The 20,127-nt window shown below is 43.9% G+C and overlaps 1 protein-coding gene across 1 annotated transcript; it reads left to right on the forward strand.

Annotated features, from left to right (window-relative positions):
* Window positions 1-428: 428 nt before the first annotated feature.
* LOC119775034 (E3 ubiquitin-protein ligase HECW2-like) lies at window positions 429-15,603 on the forward strand (the record flags this gene model as incomplete). Its single annotated transcript, XM_038272888.1, has 21 exons — window positions 429-590; window positions 942-1,043; window positions 1,312-1,462; window positions 1,550-1,653; window positions 3,992-4,116; window positions 4,358-4,543; window positions 4,624-4,773; window positions 5,252-5,354; window positions 5,981-6,077; window positions 8,181-8,264; window positions 8,362-8,471; window positions 10,999-11,119; window positions 11,209-11,322; window positions 11,406-11,558; window positions 12,247-12,345; window positions 12,421-12,550; window positions 13,004-13,150; window positions 13,233-13,347; window positions 13,446-13,531; window positions 13,672-13,784; window positions 14,135-15,603. Coding segments are annotated over 21 exons (2,564 nt in total), but the record flags the coding sequence as incomplete, so codon positions are not given.
* Between the last annotated feature and the right edge of the window lie 4,524 nt (window positions 15,604-20,127).

Here is a 20,127-nt window from a genome sequence, read left to right on the forward strand (position 1 = left end):
TGACCCTTGGATGGTCCTTGTTTGGCCCTTGACCGGTCCTTTGCTAGTCCTAGATTGGTCCTTGGCTGGCCCTTGGCTGGTCCTTGGCTGGCCCTTGGCTGGTCCTTGGCTGCTCTTAGGTTGGCCCCTGGTCCTTGGCTGGTCCCCTTCAATTCCTTATTATACATCAATCTTTGTACTGAACTATTCTTTCTGTCATGATTTGTGGACATTTAGATCTAAAGAGCAGCGCCATCTCCTGGTCAGACCCTGTAATTCAGTGAAAGGGGGGAGTCAGAGTAAAAAAAATATTCACGCCAAGGAGAAGGCCAGTGGCTGGAAGTTGGAGGGGATATTGCTGCCATTTGGCTTTTGATTGGAAACGGCCATTTTTAATGGCTGCTTCTGTAGAGCTGGTACTCATCTAGCTGTATTGTTTCTATGTTCAGAGGGCATGAGAGCTGAAGGCGGAGATGAAGAAGGGGGGCGCAAAGGAGCAGAGGTCTGGAGGAGGCAGTCCATGCAGGCATCTGGAGGCCAGCCTCAGCACCAGCAGGGGCCCGGGGCCAGACCCAGCGAAGCAAGGTCAATAATGGCGGATGAAGAGATTGGTGAGCTTTCTTCCCATCAGTCCTCCTCCTTCGCTCTACCGTTAACTCTGCTCCTACTGAGGCGCTATGGTCTTAGCTTAGCTTCCACGGGACCAAAGTGTTGCCATTGGTTGACTTTTTATCATAGCTGTTGGTTAATGTTTCATCACAATGACCTCCTGGATGGGTCCAGCAAGCCCTCCTGTAGTAGTTTTTGTCGACAGTTTGAAACCATCCTTCCGCAGGGTTCCTGCTACTAGCTACGATAAAATTGTACGTTGTTAAAATGCGAAGAAAGGATGACGCTGATATGAAAGAGGAAAAGTTTACGATCATGTTGGATTCTAATTGATTGTGGTTTGTTTGATACAGGGGCCACGGCTCAGGTGAACAGCCATCCTTCTGTGCGATCGCTGCCCTCCGTCCGCCACGACATCAGCCGCTATCAGAGAGTGGACGAGCCGCTGCCACCTAGTGGGTGTGCGCATGCCCTACAGGGTTATCTCAAACACTACCAGACCTTTGCTTTCATAGGGTGTTTATCTTCAGGGTAGTTTGTTACCGTAGAAACTCATGATACCTAGCATGACTCAGATGAGCCCCCTTCTGGCAGAGGGGGTGTATTACAGCAGAAATATCTTTACATTTTCTTAAAGTTTTGCGATACGACATTTCAGTAGAATTGTTTAAGATGTTTGGATCTTGTTACCCATCGGGGGGGTTTATGTTTCTGCCCATCCAGACTGGGAGGCTCGCATCGACAGTCACGGACGCGTCTTTTACGTGGATCACGTCAACAGAACCACGACGTGGCAGCGTCCCACCGCTCCCCCCGCCCCGCAGACCCTGCAGAGGTCCAGCTCCATACAGCAGATGGAGCAGCTGAACCGCAGGTCAGAACCACGAAGGGACGCTAACGGCGAAAGCTAACCTTTTATATGACGTTAAGCTAACGGTTAGCCTTAACTGCTCCTCTGCAGGTATCAGAGCATCCGGAGGACGATAACCAACGACAGCAGACAGGAGGAGCCGCCAGCCGGCGAGCTGCTCGGGGATGAGACCGACATGCAGCCGTCTGTTCCAGGTAGTGACGGAGAAAAAAAAATACCAGAGTGTTTTTATTGAGTCTGCACATATTTAACCAGCAGAGACCCTCCATGTCGTTAGGTATCATTTCAGCTAAATTCCTCTGGCCTTTACTTAGGACTAGAAGCTTTCAGAAGATTCAGAGCTTCTATTAAAGAAGTAAACTTTCACCAATAGGTGGGGCTGCTGAGCAATGTCTGTACACCAAAAAATGATGTGTGGCAGGCCAGGGCTCAAATTCACATCCTTGTAAATGATAAATACCTAAGCCGTCAGAGGAACCTGTTTATGTCATCTAAAGCGAAACCATCAGTTCTTCACTACGTTTTGTGCTCTTTCTGTGGAAATTAAAGAATTATGGGTAATTTCTCCTTTCAAAGTCAAAGGGAAGTCATATTTAAATGTCAAATCATTCTGGCTTAAACATGTATATTAATGTACTATTTATTGGACGATATTGTCCCAACATTTTGAAAAAAAATTTTTTAACAAAAAAATCCTGTCTTAAAATCTGCTTTTTTTGTTTTTGTTAATGTTCCTACCTCTGAGGCCGCTCCAAAGAATAACGGTTTGGTTCGGTCAGGGTGGAGATACTGGCCTAATAGAGCCACCTATTGGCAGAGAAACACAAACCACACCCCTGAGTGAAAACAAGGCGTAAGAAAGATGTAAGTTGGGTCATCCAGTGTCTAAAGACCAGGATCCTGAAAAAATTTTATTTGAGTGTAAAGACTCTAAAACGTGCGTTTATCTGACAGAGAAACCCACTTAGAGCACCAATTTTACCAAAATTGTAAAAAAGAATATATATATATATTCCACAACATCTTCATTCCTGCTTTCCTCCTGTAAATAAAAAATGGATGACGGAGGAGACTCATCCACGACCTCCGACACTAAACTCTCCTCCTCTTGCATGTTTCCGCTGTCCATAGCGTTCCTTGACAGCGTCGTTTCTAAGTCACCGATTTAGTGCTACTTGGTCCCAATGGAATTTCCCATTGGGAACCTGCTAGCACTAAGATGCTAACTGGTTAGCAAGATGCTTCCTACAAACCGGCCACAATCAAACATGCCTGCGAACCTTCCACCACAACAATCCCGCCTCCTTGATAAATGACCAGTCACATTCACCTTATTCACTCGTTTATTCACTCGTGGGCGCTAACTTTTTCGGCCTTGGATTTAAACATTAATCTAGTCTTTTTGAGTTTTATTTTTTTCCTTTCCCGGTAACCTTGTGGTATATGGTGTGTAATCTAAAGAAAGAAACAGAGAAAATGCGGAGAATGTGAAAAGCATCAGATTGCCTCAGAAAAGTCTTTAGCATTCTACATAATTATTGTGACCTAGCTTCAATCTGCTTGCACATGCGCAAATAAGCTGATGGTACGGATTGTCCTTCAGGTACGGATCAGGTTAAGACAATGCTAACAAAAGGTTAGCATTAGCGGGTGCAACGTTTTTTCTAATATTCAGCATTCTTCCTCTCTTTGCTCCTCTGCAAGGCTCCATCATTGAGCTACTAGCATCTGGAGACAATAACTAACCAACTATAGCTAACCAACAATTCCTCTCCATGAAGAATCGCTTCATTTCCTTGTTAGAGTTGTAGCCAAAAAAAAATTATTATCTATTTTGGACCTGTCCAAAAAAAAAAAAAATTATTTGTTGATATTTGTTTCAGTAAATGTAAAACTTTTATGTGGCTGTAGATGTAATATCGATTAATATTTTTGTGTAGATGTAAAGTTAATGCTCTTTCCTTTAAAACTGAGCACCTCAAAGCTACATCAGCTATCCTGAACTAGTCTGAGTCAGTCTGACCTAGCCGGAGTTAGCCTGACCTAATCTGACCTAGTCTGAGTTAGCCTGACCTAGCTTGACTTAGCCTAAGTTACCCCGACCTAGCCCGAGTTAGCCTGACGTAACCTGAGTTAGCCTGACCTACCATGAGTTAGTCTGACCTAGTCTGAGTTAGCCTGACCTACCATGAGTTAGTCTGACCTAGCCTGAGTTAGTCTGACCTAGCCTGAGTTAGCCTGACCTAGTCGGACCTGGCCTGAGTTAGCCTGACCTAGCCTGAGTTAGTCTGACCTGGCCTGAGTTAGCCTGACCTAGCCCAAGTTAGTCTGACCTAGCCTGAGTTAGTCTGACTTAGCTTGACTTAGCCTAAGTTACCCCGACCTAGCCTTAGTTAGCCTGACCTGGCCTGAGTTAGCCTGACCTAGCCTGCACTAGCCGAACCATCTGAGGCCAGTGACGGATTTAAAACCCGCCTTTTCAGCCTGAACGCCTCCGTTCTTGCTGACATTTTGCCCTCTTCCACCTCTCAGAGCTCCGGAGGGAGAACAGCGCGGCTCCAGCTGGCGCCAGGTCTCGGATCTCCCTGCTGCTGCAGTCCCCCAGCGCCAAGTTCCTCACCAGCCCCGACTTCTTCACTGTGCTGCATTCCAACCCTGTATGTAAACACTTCAAACAGAACCAACGGGTCCAGTTATAACCCAGCTGGTTCTGATTAAATTGATAATAAAGATGCTGTGTTTAAGCTAAGCTACTTGCGTAGCATTGATCAAATAATTCCTGTTTCTCCAAACTCATCATATTTCCTGAAACCCTATTGAATGAAATACGTGTACATTTTTTGGGGATATTTTCCAGATCAATAATTTCTCTATTTCTTCTTCTACCTGTGAACTCAGAGTGCCTACCGCATGTTCACCACTAACACCTGTCTGAAGCACATGATCAGTAAGGTCCGCAGAGACGCGCACCACTATGAGCGCTACCAACACAACCGCGACCTGGTGGCGTTCCTCAACATGTTCGCCAACAAACAGCTGGAGCTGCCCAGAGGCTGGGAAATGAAGCACGACCACAGCGGCAAGGTGCAGCCGTCAAACCAAGGAGCGTATCCGCCACAGCTGTTCCGATTGTGATCTGGTGTCTTATTTTTGTGCATATGCAGCCTTTCTTCGTGGACCATAACTGCCGTGCCACCACCTTCATCGATCCTCGCCTTCCCGTTCAGAGCTCGCGGCCCAGCGTTTTAGCTCACCGCCGACACCTGACCCGGCAGCGCAGCCACAGCGCTGGGGAGGTCAGCCCACGGCAGCTGGTAAGACTGCAGGAGTATCTATTTCTCACCCTTCTTTGGCATATAGAGGAACATCTTATGGGTTTTTACAGTTGAATGCATCTCTTATACATACCATCATAGCAACAGAGGGCGGTTGACTGAGTCCATCATATCTGTTCAAAGTAAAATTACCAAAAATATAAGTCTTTGGTCCTGGCTAAGAAATGAGCTCCCTCAGACCTCAAACAGCATGGTGCAGAACCGTGTGGTAAATCCCAGACAAGCCCCCAAAAAAATCAGTACAAACAAAATTACCACTAAAGAAAAGCCAGAATTATTGTTTCTTTTGCCTTTAGCGTCAAATATGGTTTGTTTCTAAGTGATACAGAGATGCGATCATATATGGATGAATATTTACCAAGTTCTAGAGTGAAAAATAAAGGCAAAAAAGTTTATTTGTTAATTTGGACCTCACAAGAACCCACCAGGTTTTTCTCTTTTGCTCTCGGTTAATCAGGCGGGTGAAGATACGCGTCATCCTGGTCCTCCCGTTTTGCCACGCCCATCCAGCACCTTCACCTCCTCCAGCAGAGGACAGTGCCAGGAGGTTGTCCCTGTGGGTCAGTATGCCGATCTTTTCTCTTACTGGACGGATTATTTTATCGGTATTAAGTTATTTCTATCTTACCAACGCTCAGCCTCATCCTGCAGTGATCACTGTGTTCCACCGAGCAAAAATTGGTTGAACAACACCATGATTTACGTCCAAATGACGTCTACATTTGGTTTAAAAGTGAAGAGCTGTAATTTTTTAATAGTTGAAAACATCTCTTATTCGACTAAAGTAGGACAAAATCCGACTGACCAAACAAAGCCCAATTCTCAACAACTATTTCTGGAGTAATTCAGACTATGACGGACCCACCAGATTTAGACTAAATAACATTTTGTCTTTGGGAAGTTAGCTTTAGCTTTGTTCTAAACCTCACTAAGGACGGTAGTTGTGCTAAAATATAAAACATTAAAGGTCCTTTATGCTGTTTTTCTAAGCTCCTTACAGGAGCTAATACCTGGTTTTATAAGTAACTTTGTAAATAAAGAGTTGCTAAAAGGTTTGCCACACAGCGCAGAGAGGATACGGATCCTTCGACATCAACCAAAACATCGTCGGACAGAGCTTTTGGAGGGAATCCGATGATGATAAAACATTGTTTTTAACTCTACTGTTTGTTCCTCGTCTGTTTAGCCTACAACGACAAGATTGTGGCTTTTCTTCGACAACCCAACATCTTTGAGATCCTGCAGGAGAGACAGCCGGACTTCAGCCGAAACCACGTACTCAGGTATGTAGACGGCGGCCGATGCATTTCTCTCTCTGTTTGGTTGGAGCTGTCCAATATGAAGCATTTCTATTTCTCAAAATGTTCATTTGATTTGTGTTTACCTGACTGTGTTCATTATTATTAACCCATTAAATGAAAAAGTAATCATTTATTATGAACTAGAGACTATTAAAAACAGGAGGTGAAATGCGAGCTGAGTGTGGGGCGATGTCACAAGTACACTTCTGTTCCAATTGTCCTATATTTATTCTGCGTCCCGTTCTCCCCGAGTCCAGCCTTTCCTGTGTTCTTCTTAAGAACAGACTTGGCGAGAACACGAGTAACGCGCTCGCTTTCTAGTAAATTGAGAAACAGCCAAAGTCCCTGGATGGTGTTCTTGCACATGTTCTTGTTATTAAGTTAAAAGTTCTTGTTTCTGTTGTTGTTGTTCTATAAAGTACGTTTTAAGATCATTTGAGGCGAGAATATTATACATTAAGCTTCACTATATGGAACATTTACTGATTTAATGTGTAATTAAAAAAAAAATTCCAAAGCTGAGAGGACCATGGCAACCAGCAGAACTATGAGGGTTACGGCAGCCAAGGATAACGTTAGCCTTGGCCGCAGCAGCCAGGCCAAACATTAGCCCTTCAACAGCAGCCAGGGCTAATGTTAGTCCCTCTACCGCAGCCCCGGCTGCTACCTTAGCCCGTCTGCAGCAGCCAAGGCTAGTGTTAGCCCATCTGCAGCAGCCAGGGCTAGCGTTAACCTGTCTGCAGCAGCCAGGGCTAACGTTAACCTGTCTGCAGCAGCCATGGCTAACGTTAGCCCGTCTGCAGCAGCCAGGGCTAATGTTTGCCCGTCTGCAGCAGCCAGGGCTAATGTTTGCCCGTCTGCAGCAGCCAGGGCTAATGTTAGCCCGTCTGCAGCAGCCAGGGCTAATGTTAGTCCCTCTACGGCATCCCCGGCTGCTACCTTAGCCCGTCTGCAGCAGCCAAGGCTAGTGTTAGCCCATCTGCATCAGCCAGGGCTAGCGTTAGCCTGTCCGCAGCAGCCAGGGCTAACGTTAACCTGTCTGCAGCAGCCAGGGCTAATGTTAGCCCGTTTGCAGCAGCCAGGGCTAACTTAGCAGCCGGGGCTAACGTTAGCCAGTCTGCAGCAGCCAGGGCTAAGGTTAGCATGTCCTTAGCATCCAGGGCTAAGGTTAGCCCATCCTCAGCAGCCAGATCTAACGTCATTAGTACGCTTCTGTTCCAGTTGATCTAGATTTATTCTGCGTGCTCCCTTTCTCCCTGAGTCCAGACTTTCCTGTGTTCTTCTCAAGAACAGGCTTGGCGAGGACACAAGTTCGTATTTGCATTCTTGTGAATTAAGAAATGGCCTCGGTGTTGATTGTGAAGCTCTTGGTTCAGCTGGAGTAATGGCTTCTTCTCTCATTACTCTGGCATTGAGTCGATAGAAGTCCTTAAATTTTAGTCTGTTTTAATGTCAGATGGAACCCGAGTCCTTCAAATGATCACGAATACCTTCTATTGTTTCGAGTTGAGATGAATTTAACCTTTCAAAACCCACCGGGTCGCCGGCGACCCGTTTTAAAGCGTTTACATATAATAACTCGGAATGCATGAAAATTACACAGGTAAAATGTTTGCCAATATAGACATGTTAGACATCGTTGGAAAGCTTAGATTCTCCACAATTCAACCACCAAGTTCACTTTATGGACACAGCGAGCACTAAAGCACATTTAACACAGATAGAGCAGCATGTCAAAATGTACCATGACAAAGCAGCCACAAGAAGCATGACTTTATAAGTGCTGTTCATAAAAAGACTTCGAGAATAAAAAAACAACTTTGAGTCTTGTTTGAACTGATGCAGCTTGGTTGTTTTGCTCACCCAATTTCTATGTATATATTCAGAAACTAGAGGGTGTAGCTTTCAAATAATGTATCACACATGTAATTTGAGCTTACAGTTCCTCCGTTATTTGCTTTTCCATTTGGGTACGCAGAATATACGAGAATTTCCCAAAATGAGGTGGATATTAAGAGGTTAAGGTGGAAGTGGGATGAATGATCTCCTGGATGATTGTTGATGTCATGTTGGATGTGGATTCAGGGAGAAGGTCCAGCTGATCCGCACAGATGGAGTGTCAGGACTGACCCGGCTGTCTGGAGACGCCGACCTCGTCATTCTGCTGAGGTGAGACGTCTCTGCTGATCCTTAGCAGGCCTCCTTTCCTTTCCTGAACTCACCTCGGTACCTAAGCCTCTCTCTCTCTCTCTGTCTCCCCATGCAGTCTGTTTGAAGATGAAGTGATGTCTTACGTGCCTCCTCATGCCTTACTCCTCCCCAGCTACTGCCCATCATCTCGGGGGTCCCCCGTTTCCTCTCCACAGAACTCCCCAGGTATGTCATTATGATGGAACCTCATGCCTTATAGCTATTCTGGAGAAATTTCGTGAATTTTTGAAAGGTCCCGCCCTCTGCACTTTTTAAAAAAATGCACAACCCTGTACCCGCTCCTGAAAAGGACCGCCTATTTAACATGTGGAAGAGCGTGCATGAGCCCATTTCTCCTCATGCACGCTCTGTTTAAAAGTTGCTGTTCTCATAGCTCATACAAGCTTAGTTGTGCGAGGAGACCTCTCCACGCAGAGTATTCTGAGATATATCTGCCTCTTCTGAGGCCTTTCTTTTCTTCTTATACACTTCATAGACACTTTTCTCTTACGAGCCTCTGCCATTTTCAAAGAAACGCTGTGAGAACGGTGAGCTTCAGTGACTGTCTGAAACCATAGCTCACCACAGATTGTCTGACAAAAAGATAGCTAACGGGGGACGGACACGTAGGACGGCCTTACGTAAAGAAATCACCAGACTGATTGACAATTTGGAGGACCAATTATTTAGATGATCCACCCGGAAATAAAAGACCGTCCTCTATACCTTTAAGCTGAAGGGAAGGTTTGTAACGGGCCTGTAGTTTTGCAGGATTATGTTTTGGTCCAGATGCTAAAAAATCTGGCTTAGCATCTCAAAATAGCAGCTTCTTTGGCTAACTCTATATAGAGCACGGACTATATAGTGGACTTTATAGTGAACTCATTTCACTTACCGATTGGACGGATGATCACTGCTTTTTGCTCTCTGTTGGCCACGTAACTCCTCCTCCACTGCGCGGTGCCAGCGCCATCTTTGTTATTAGTCGCCAGTTCAAACCCTGTACCCACTCCCAAGAAGGAACGCTTATTAAACACTTACAAGAGCATGCACAAGCTCATGGTGATGGGGCTATATAATGTTCACACTGTGTAAACATATTTCAAGGCCTTATACATGTCATGATGGGTTTTAAGGATCTCACCCACATGCAGAGACACACTCAGAAGCCAAGGGTAAAAGTTTACAGGTTTACTGTGGTTTACAAAAACACAGACTGAGAGATATACAACTGGGTAACACTGTTGGACCTCGGCGGACTGGTGAACCAGAACCGGAAACTCTGAGGGGGAGATCACAATGATCAGTTCAGGGAACGTAGGGAAAAAGGCTAAAAGAGATGTAAACATAATTTAATTTCCCTTGTATGTCTTGTACATATGAAGAAAGTGACAATAAAAGCTGACTTGACTTGAAGAACTCGTTGGAGGGCGGACAGGCAGACTAACCTTGGGTACAAAAAACAACCCCCACAACCTGGAATCCTAACAATAAATACTTAGCAACACACAAAGAAAACAGTGGACAGGGTGTTTGAACCCTAGCACACAGAAACAGTACATGCTGGAGGTCACGTACGAATCTTGGCAAAAACAAGATTCTTAACTGGTGACCTGCACGTAGGATAACTTGTGAGCCTAGAGATCTTTATGAAAGTATCTTTTTCCTGTTTAAGTATCAGAGACGATTTTGGCCATTTAAACAATGGCACATTCAAACACCATCTAGATTTTGAAATAGCACTTGGTGCTAGGGTAGAAATACAGCTTCATATGGGCCCGCCATTCCAGGGGGATAAAACTAAGATTCGACTTGTCCATAAATGTTCCCACCCTCCGGAGGACAAAATTGACTGAATCGTTTAAATTGTTCTTCTTCTTGTCTTAAAAGAATTCTACCATTTTGAGCCTACCATGATACAAGCTTACCGAACGTCCGCTCTAACCCCTAAATTTATAGCGAACTCAGTTAACTTACCGTTTGGACAGATGATCACTGCTTTTTGCTCCCACATTGGTTACGTAACTCCTCCTCCACCGCACGGTGCCTGCGTCGTCTTTGTTATTAAGGGCTGTGTATCCTCCCGCAGCAGTGTGTCGCAGTTAGTTTGTCACAGGTGTGACGCAGACATTTTTTATTTATGCCCAATTTTGAAACATGGTCTGCGCTCTGTTATTCCACGCCACAACGCAAGAGGGACAGTCAGCAACTAGCTAGGATTGTGGGTGTCTGTGCGTCCGTTTGATGAGCTTTTTCACCGTCTACAACCCGTCATCCAACACCAGCCAACAAACAGTTCACCCGTGAGTGTTTCCCAAAAACTGGCCGTGGCGCAGCGTGTTTTGCCTTCCGGTGCAAACTAACAGACCGTCGCTCAAAGTTACAAACTAGCGTCCTGCACTGTGTCTGGGACAGTGTCTGAGGTGTGCCAGGCATTGTGGACAGCACTACAGCCAGAGTTTCTGCCATTAGGTCAAAACAGGAAATACGCATAGTGTAGAGCGGATGTAGAATTGACCAATCAGAGGCCTCCTGTCTGCAGTACTGTCTGCTGTAGGAAAAGATAGCTAACGGGACGAGTACATAGGACGGCCGTACGTAAAGATATCACCAGACTGATTGACAATTAGGAGGACCTCTTATTCCTCTATAACTTTAAGGAAGTGGAAGGGACGGGTCCTGAAAACGCCTCTGGTCATGTCTCTCTCTGCAGGAACTCAGCGCGCCAACGCCAGAGCCCCAGCTCCTTACAAGAGAGACTTTGAGGCTAAACTGCGCAACTTCTACAGGAAACTCGAAACCAAAGGCTACGGCCAAGGCCCCGGGAAGCTAAAGTGAGTAAATTCCCATCTGCATGAGTCTGTTTGCGTCTTCTCACTCCCTTTGGGTTCATGGTTTGGGTTCCATGTCCATGTTTGTGTAGACTGAGTATCCGTCGAGACCACATCCTGGAAGACGCCTTCAATCAGATCATGTGCTACTCCAGGAAAGACCTGCAGCGCAGCAAGTTCTATGTCAGCTTTGCCGGAGAGGAAGGGTGGGTCACCGAGCAGGGAAACCGTCGCGAGGAAAGTCTAAAAGATGTCCATCAAACATTAACCTGGACATGTGTCGTTACAGCTTGGACTACAGCGGGCCTTCGAGGGAGTTCTTCTTCTTGGTTTCTAGGGAACTCTTCAATCCATATTATGGTCTGTTTGAATATTCAGCCAACGACACGTATACCGTTCAGATCAGCCCCATGTCCGCCTTTGTAGACAATCATCATGAATGGTAATACCCTACACAAACACAATGTTCTTCCTTTAACATCTTTTTGAGGGCTCTGCCTGACCCTGAACCTAACCACTAGAGGCAGAGATCTAATTGGTTCAGTTCAGTTTATTTTTATAGTGCCAATGCACAACATAGAATACAGGTAGAAGGAAGAAAAGTGAGGAAACGTGGTCCTCCAGTGGACTAAGCCAACAGCAGCATAACTGCAGAGATTAGAGCTGCAACTAGTGATTATTTTGCAAATTAATGAATCTGTCGATTAGTTTTTCGATCAATTGATTAATAATCAGATAGCCAAAGGTTCCTTAAAGAAGATTTTTTATGAAATGAAAGCCACTTGAGGAGTTCTGGATGGAGAATATTGACAGATGGAAATACTTTTTTAAAATCTGAATTGCAATTTCTTTTTACACTTTTGATGTAGTTACTGCTCTAAGTGGGTCGCTCTGTCAGCTAAGGCATGTTTTACCGTCTCTATGCTACATGTAATGATTATCGATCACTACATTAGTTGATGCTTATTTCCATAATTCTATTCTGGATTTAACAGGAAGATCAAAGGTTTGATGGTGTTGAGCTTTAGCTGCCCTGATCTGTGTCACCAGGATGGAGAGGAGGAGGAGCGGCCATGTTACGTTTTCTTTCAGTACGGTCATGAAGCCGGTTCTTCTTCTGTGTGCCTCAGGTTCCGCTTCAGCGGCCGCATTCTGGGTCTAGCTCTGATCCACCAGTATCTGCTGGATGCCTTCTTCACCAGACCCTTCTACAAAGGCCTCCTCCGCATGTACGTCCGCACGCAGCTCACGCTCTTTCACTCATTCACCTCCAGTCCCTCATTGGTTGTTTTACCGCCCTGCAGCCCCTGCGACCTGAGCGACCTGGAGTACCTGGACGAGGAGTTCCACCAGTCCCTCCAGTGGATGAAGGACAATGACATCGAAGAGATGCTGGACCTCACCTTTACCGTCAACGAGGAAGTGTTTGGACAGGTGTGACTCCGACGCTGCCTGCTGGTCGGGAAGCGCTGAAGGGTTTGGTCAGGAACGGGAACAGGGCATGTGAAGGGGTGCAGGAACTTTGACTAGGACTCACCAAAGTGTCGGACTCTAAGGTCAGACATTTTGCTTCTGGATGTTCTAGTAGAGTAAAAAATGAGAGTCTATTTTTCTATAATGATGGATGCAGAAAAGCCTCCCACACCATTACACTCCCGCCTCCATGTGGTTGGTAGAGATTGTTTTTCAAGCATGTTCTTGGCAAATCTGTCCAAAGGACATGGTCTTTGTCTGGGAATAGATGTCCCAGAGCTAGCTGGTAGCCCAACAAGCAGACCATTAAGACAGAAAGGGAACAGAAAGGGAGGAGAGACAGTAAGGGGAGATAAGAACCAATGGGAGAGAGAGAGGAGATTCCAAATGATCTTTGAACTTTGGTGTGTGCAGATCACAGAGCGGGAGCTGAAGCCTGGTGGAGGGAACATCCCGGTGTCAGAGAAGAACAAGAAGGAGTACATCGAGCGGATGGTGAAGTGGAGGATAGAGCGGGGAGTGGTTCAGCAGACGGAGAGCCTGGTCAGAGGCTTCTATGAGGTGCTGTCTGTGGGAAAGTCAGACTGTGTGGTTCCTGCAGTCGGTCAGTTCTCTGGGGCCTCACGGTTGGCGGTTTGTCCAGGTGGTGGACGCCAGGCTGGTGTCTGTGTTCGATGCCAGGGAGCTGGAGCTGGTGATCGCTGGGACGGCCGAGATCGACCTGTCAGACTGGAGGAACAACACCGAGTACAGAGGAGGTAGAGGGGACCAAAAGCTAGCTAGCTAGCTAATTTCCTTCCTTCCTTCCTTATTCTGACCCACTCAGCGGATCTACAGCAGTATGTGTTGTGTCCAGGTTACCATGACAACCACATTGTGATCCGGTGGTTCTGGGCAGCCGTGGAGCGCTTCAACAATGAGCAGAGGCTTCGTCTGCTGCAGGTAGGCCTGCTGCTGGTGGGAGGACAGGGTTCAGGAAGGTTCTGTAGAACATTCAGAATCCTCCTGCCTGCGACGGAAAGGTTTGCTGAAAGCTGTGGTCCTCTCTCTGATCCCTCCCTCTCTCTCCTCTTCCTGTGGAGTTTGTGACGGGGACGTCGAGCATTCCGTACGAGGGCTTCGCTGCGCTGCGCGGCAGCAACGGACCGCGGCGGTTCTGTGTGGAGAAGTGGGGGAAGATCACCTCACTGCCCAGGTGACTGACTGCAGATGTTTCCACTGAGTTTGGTCAGAGCTGTCATACCCAGCAAACACAACCTGCGACGATTGAGAGAATATGAAATCCTGAAGAAACCCTCATTAGTTCCACTTTGCTCCCAAAACGCTGAAATTACTTCAGTAGAGCCTTTCTGGCAGCATGAAGTAGGCGTCTAAACCACAGCGAGGGCCATCCTGTAGGTCCAGACCTATCAGAACCACCCTGAGCTCATCCAGGAGGTCCAACATGGTGGTGGTTAGATGGTGGTTAGTGAACAGGTCAAAGTTCAGGATAATGGCGTATTAAACGATGACACCGCTCTAAATTCCGTGGTTTTGTCCCCTCAGAGCTCACACCTGCTTCAACCGCCTGGACCTGCCGCCGTACCAGTCCTTCTCCATGCTCTATGAGAAGATGCTGACTGCCGTGGAGGAGACCAGCACCTTCGGACTGGAATAGTCGGCCCGTCTTCATCTGTTCCATCCCCCGGTTGGTGAAGACAGCGGCCATGTTGGGAGCGGCGATTGGTCAGCCTTTAATGGCTACATCACTGCCTCTGAAACCCGGAGAACCAGTTCAAAGCTGGTAGCGGTTGACGATTGGTTGGTTCGCTAACACGCAGTTCAAGGACTCGGCCAGTAGAGGGACACTGCAGCACAAATCAGGACCAGCCTTCTAAGGAGATCACTTCTTTACGTTGCAATTGTCCTTGTTTTGCACGCTTTCACAACCGAAGCACTACACTGCCCTGGGATCCGATGTCAGAGCTAGCCTGATCCGATCCGACCCGTCAGAGACCCGATTCAACACAAGGAGAGAACTGACTTTTCCTCCTAAACTGAAGGAAGAACGTACCTTGTTTAGTTTCTTTTTTTTTTTCTACCAGAATGCCGATCAAAGCACAGAGTTCAGCTCCCTCTTGTGGCGCGTTTAGGAACTTTTCGTGTAGACAGCGCAATTTTTCTGATATCGCTACACTATTGGAGGGATTTTTTTGACTGAAGTTGAAGCGAACAGCCAATTTTAAAGCTTAGTTCAGAGGGTTTTTTTGTTTTTGTTTTTATCAGAATGCCGATCAAAGCTCAACAGAGTTTAGCTCCCTCTTGTGGCCAGTTTAGGAACTTTTTGCATAGATGGCGCCGTCATTTGGACATTGCTATGCTATTGTAGGAAATTTTTCAACTGGCCTTAAAGCGAACAGCTCATTTTAAAACCTATTTCAAAGTTTTTTTTCTTTTTTAGCAGAATTTCAATCAAAATACCACCGAGTTCAGCTCCCTCTTTTGGTAGGTTTAGGAATTGCGTGCCTAGACGGTGCCGTTTTTCTGACATTGCTACGCTATCGGTGGGAATTTTTTCAACTAACCTTAAAGCTAGCAGCTGATTTTAAATCCTAGTTTGGATTTCTTTTTCCTTTTACCAGAATGTCGATCAAAGCACTGAGTTCAGCTCCCTCTTGTGGCCGGTGTAGGAACTGCACACGTAAACGGCACCTTTTTTCTGACCGTGCTATGCTCTCAGTGGAAATTTTTCAACTGACCTTGAAGCGAATAGCCGATTTTAAAACCTAGTTTGAGGTTTTTATATCAAATTGAAGTATTTTCATCGATGGACGGCCTTTATTTTGTAATCGATGGAGACTTTTCGCGATCTGAATGTAACCAACCTTAATGTTTTTTTCCCTCTCAGATCTGCATCAAGTCATTTGATAAAAGTAAAACCTACTTTCTAAGGTTTAAACTGCCCTCCTCCCAGTGGACTATAACATATCAGAGTTAACAGTAACCAAAGCAAAGACATCAACATTTAAGTAGTCCAAAAAGAAACACAAGAAACGTTTTTTCATTCCACCATTTTGGAAAAAATGTTAAAGAGAAAAGGGAAAGGTCATCCAGGTGTGCAAAGATGCAGCTGAATGAAGCCCAGATGAAAACAACGACCTTTGGCATTTGGTTGAAGAATAAATCGGTGTGTTAGAAGACAAACACCAGCTGCAAAGCACGGCGGTGGGAGGCTGATGATCAGGGCTTTGTTTTTAGCCCAGAGCACGTGTTTCAGTGGATACAGGTTTAAAATGGAGCGTACAATGGAGTATTAGGGCCAGGCCAGAGATTTATTTTTATTAATTTGAGAATAAAGTCGAAATATTACGAGAATAAAGTCGTAATATTAAGAGAATAAAGTCGTAATATTACGAGAATAAAGTTAGCTCTTATCAAGAGCTCGGACCCACATGCAGAGAAACCCAAACAGAGAGACTGGGGAAAAAGTTTTTACAGGTTTATTGAGAAGCTTGTGGAGACTCCAGTGTTGCTCTGAACACTGCTCAAACAGAACTGAAGGGCAAGGGGAAGACATTGCGGTTAGTTCAAGTTCAGTGGGAGAATATATTCTCAACTTAAAGAGGAGAAAAGGTTGGCAGACTCACGTTTCCAGAAAAGTGGTTGACTCTTAGACTCCAGGCGGTGTGGGGTGTTCCAGTGTTTGTCTCATTCGGTGGAGGGCGGACAGGGTTTACCCAGAATGCAATTGTTTGTAGGAGAACAGAGAAACTGACTGCCACTCAGATTTCCTGCGGTACTTGGACGGACTGTTGTGCAGATGAATCCCTTGCTCAGTGTGAAACTCAAACGATTCCTCGGGGGAAAGTGGATCCATACCTCCAGTTTGAATCCCCAGCTCAGTTTGAAGCTCAGTGGATCCTTCCAGGGAGAGAAGGTCCGAAACGTCCAGTTTGCAGGATGACTTCCTGCCGAGCGGCAAAGACAAAAACAGCAAGATTAAAACTTAGGTTGAAAAAACTCAGCTTGGCTAGAGTACCCTAAACTGGCAAACACTCTGGCGTCGAGGTAGTGGCAGTCAGCAGCTTAATAGCACTCCGTTAACGAGGAAACCCTCCGCAGGTGTGTGAAAAGGTGAATCAGGACCAGGCGCCACCGGGTGGAGGAAGGAAGACAAACACACAAAACACAAAACCACCCAGACAGGAGTCCTGACAACAACCCTTTTTAGAAAGGAAGCTTCCCTTTTTTATCACTATTGTTGTTATGATTATTTTCTTCTAATATTATGACTTTATTCTCGTAATTTTACGACTTTATTTTCTTAGTATTACGACTTTATTTTTGTAATTTTATGACTATTTCCATGTTACAATTTTATTTTCGTAATGTTATGACTTTATTTTCGTAATGTTATGACTTTATTCTCAAAATAGAAAAAAAATCTCTAGTCTGGCCCTAACTGTAAAAACTAAATTTGCTGCTTTGAGTTGTTTTTTCCCACATCCCTTCCTGCTTTTTTACGCTGTTATGAATTCACTGAGGGAAATGAGAATGTTTTCACCTGAGCATGCATTTATGCTAATGTTCACCCACCTGTGGCATAAGCTGAGTGACATCACATCCTTTCTATGTTAAACCAGTAAAATTGGGATTCTGTCTCCTTTCCCCCCAGTTAGCCCAGTTGCTCCTGCAGCTAGCTAGCTACTGGTCCCCAGCACTGATTAAAGGTTTATCGCTAACTTATTTATTTGTTGGGTATGTTTTTATGTGGAATGTATCGTAGTGAATGAGTCACATTGACCCACTGTTTTTTAATGTGTCACTTGGTCGGGATGCAAAAGTATTCACACCCCTGCCGTCTTCTGCTGGGAACAGGAAGGAAAACGATCCGCGTTTTTAAGACGTTGCTATTTTCAGTTCCTACTGTTTGTTGAACAGCGGTGAGAAGGAAGTGGAAGAGCGTGACACCGGTCAGATGAGACCAAACCTCTACCTCTTATGAAAGCAAGGTGGTGGTGGACTCATGCTTCGGTCTTCCCCTTTAATCAAGGTCTGAGGCTAACTCTCAGGAGACTGACACAGAGCTACTGTAGATGGTTTAGATGAGAGTGGTTTAGAATGGCCTAGTCAAAGCCCAGGCCTAAACCGAACAACTCTCGGCGCTAACGACTGTAAACGGTCATTCTTTACAGCACCGGTCCACTAACCGAGGCATCATTATCCTTTCATCATCGAGGGAATATTTAGGGGTGTGAATACTTTTGAAAGGGTCTTTGCACAAAAGGAGCCTTTGAGTAAAAAAAAAAAAAATTGTCAGACTCACCAGAATGTACCAAAGTTCAAGCTCCTCCCACCTTCTGTACCGTATTCTAAATACCGTATTATCCAGACTATAGAGCGCAACTCACTATAAGCCACGCCCACAAAATGTAACCGTACATATATAAGCTGCACCGGGATATTAGCTGATGTCTCCCACCAAACCTGTAGGGGGAGCTCTACATATAGCCCCTGGAGTAGGGAGGAAGATGAATGCTAGCTTCCGTTAGCTTGTTAGCTCGCAGCAGTAAGAGCTTCTACTGAAAGATGGAGCTTCATCAGCTCTTTATTTCAGCTCTAGGAGCTAAACCTAGTCTCTTTGTTTGCTTCGGCAGCAAATAAATGTAAAAAATGTTTGAATTTGGGACATTTCTTCTCCATTGTGCCTGCTGCTAGCATGTTGTTGTGCTAAGCTGCTTTGATTTCCAACTTTGACTTCCACCCTCTGGCGGTTAGGAAACCTGCTAATGAGCCGCACAGTTCAAAGCGTGCGGGAAAAAGTAGCAGCTTATAGTCCGGAAAATACGGTAGGAATGTTTGCTAGCTTCTCTTTCTTTCAATAAAATCATCTCTGTATGCACAATTTCTCCTGCTTTGCTCTTCATTTTTTACACTTTCAACAAGTCTAGAGACCTGTAGAGAATTTATTTTTATACAGTAATAAAGTCATAATATTAAAGGAATAATGTAACAATAAAGTTTCCAGCGTGCTTTCTTCCATAGAGAGATAGTCGTTTTAAAGTTCCAATACTGATAATAGTTTGATGCTAAAAGACATATAAGTCCTTATTTGTCAAAGTATAACTTCATTAGATAATACTCTCATAATGTCACTTCTAATGTTTTGACTTAATTCTCTTGATTTTACAAATGTATTCAAGTTAATGTATGACTTTATTCTCGTAATGTTGCGACTTAATTCTCTTAATGTTAATGTCGTGAATTTATTTTCGCACATTTGCGACTTTCGTAATGTTACAATTTTATTCTTATAATACCAAGACTTTATTCTTGTAATTTTATTACTTTATTTTCATACTGTTATAATGTTACAATTTTATTCTTGTAATATACGACTTTATTTTCATATTTGGACTTTTTTTCTCATAATATTACAACTTTATTCTCATAATATTATGACTTTATTCTCGTAATGTTGCGACTCAATTCTCGTAATGTTAATGTTGTGACTTTATTGTCGTAAATTTGCGATTTTCGTAATGTTACAATTTTAGTCTTATAATACTACGACTTTGTTTTCGTAATTTTTTTACTTTATTTTCATACCGTTATAATGTTACGACTTTATTCTTGTAATACACGACTATATTCTCATATTTGGACTTTTTTCTCATAATATTACAACTTTTATTCTCATATTATTATGACTTTATTCTCGTAATGTTATGACTTTATTTCGTAATATTAGGACTATTCTCATAATATTAGGACTTTATTCTTAAAATGTTTTGACTTTATTCTCATGATTTTACTAATTTATTCTCGTAAATGTATGACCTTATTCTTGCAATATTGCGACTTAATTCTCATAAATGAGTTGTAAATTTGCGACTTTCATAATGTCACAATTTTATTCTTATAATACTACGACTTTATTCTCAGAATTTTATGTCTATATTTTCATAATGTTGCGACTTTACGATTTTACTTTCGTAATGTTATGATTTTATTCTTGTAATCGTCTTTATTCTCAAAATATTTTGACTTTTTTTTCTCATAATATTATGACATTATTCTTAGAGTTTTAGGACTATTCTCTTAATTTTACAAATGTATTCTTGTAGTATTGCAACTTTATTCTCATAATATTATGACTTTGTGATAATATTGCAACTTTATTGTCATAAATTTATGACTACTCTTATAATGTCACGATTTTATTCTCAGAATTTTATAACTTTATTTTCATAAGGTTGCAACTTTATTGTTGTAAATTTACGATTTTACAACAACAAATGTTATGATCTTATGATTTTATTCTTGTAATATATGACTATTCTCATAATATAACTTTATTCTGATAATGTTACGACAATTCTCTTAATGTTGCGACTTTGTTCTCATAATGTTATGAATATTCTCGTAATATTGGGACTTTATTCGCGTGTTATCACCTTATAATGTCAAAACATTAGGTTTTTAATGTTTATGCGTTTAGCAGACGCTTTTATCCAAATCATCTCATAAAGTAACGACAGTTATTGTCATAATGTTGT

This window comes from Cyprinodon tularosa, unplaced genomic scaffold (assembly GCF_016077235.1).
Source record: "Cyprinodon tularosa strain WSP-4 unplaced genomic scaffold, ASM1607723v1 ctg846, whole genome shotgun sequence".
Lineage (NCBI taxonomy): Eukaryota > Metazoa > Chordata > Actinopteri > Cyprinodontiformes > Cyprinodontidae > Cyprinodon > Cyprinodon tularosa.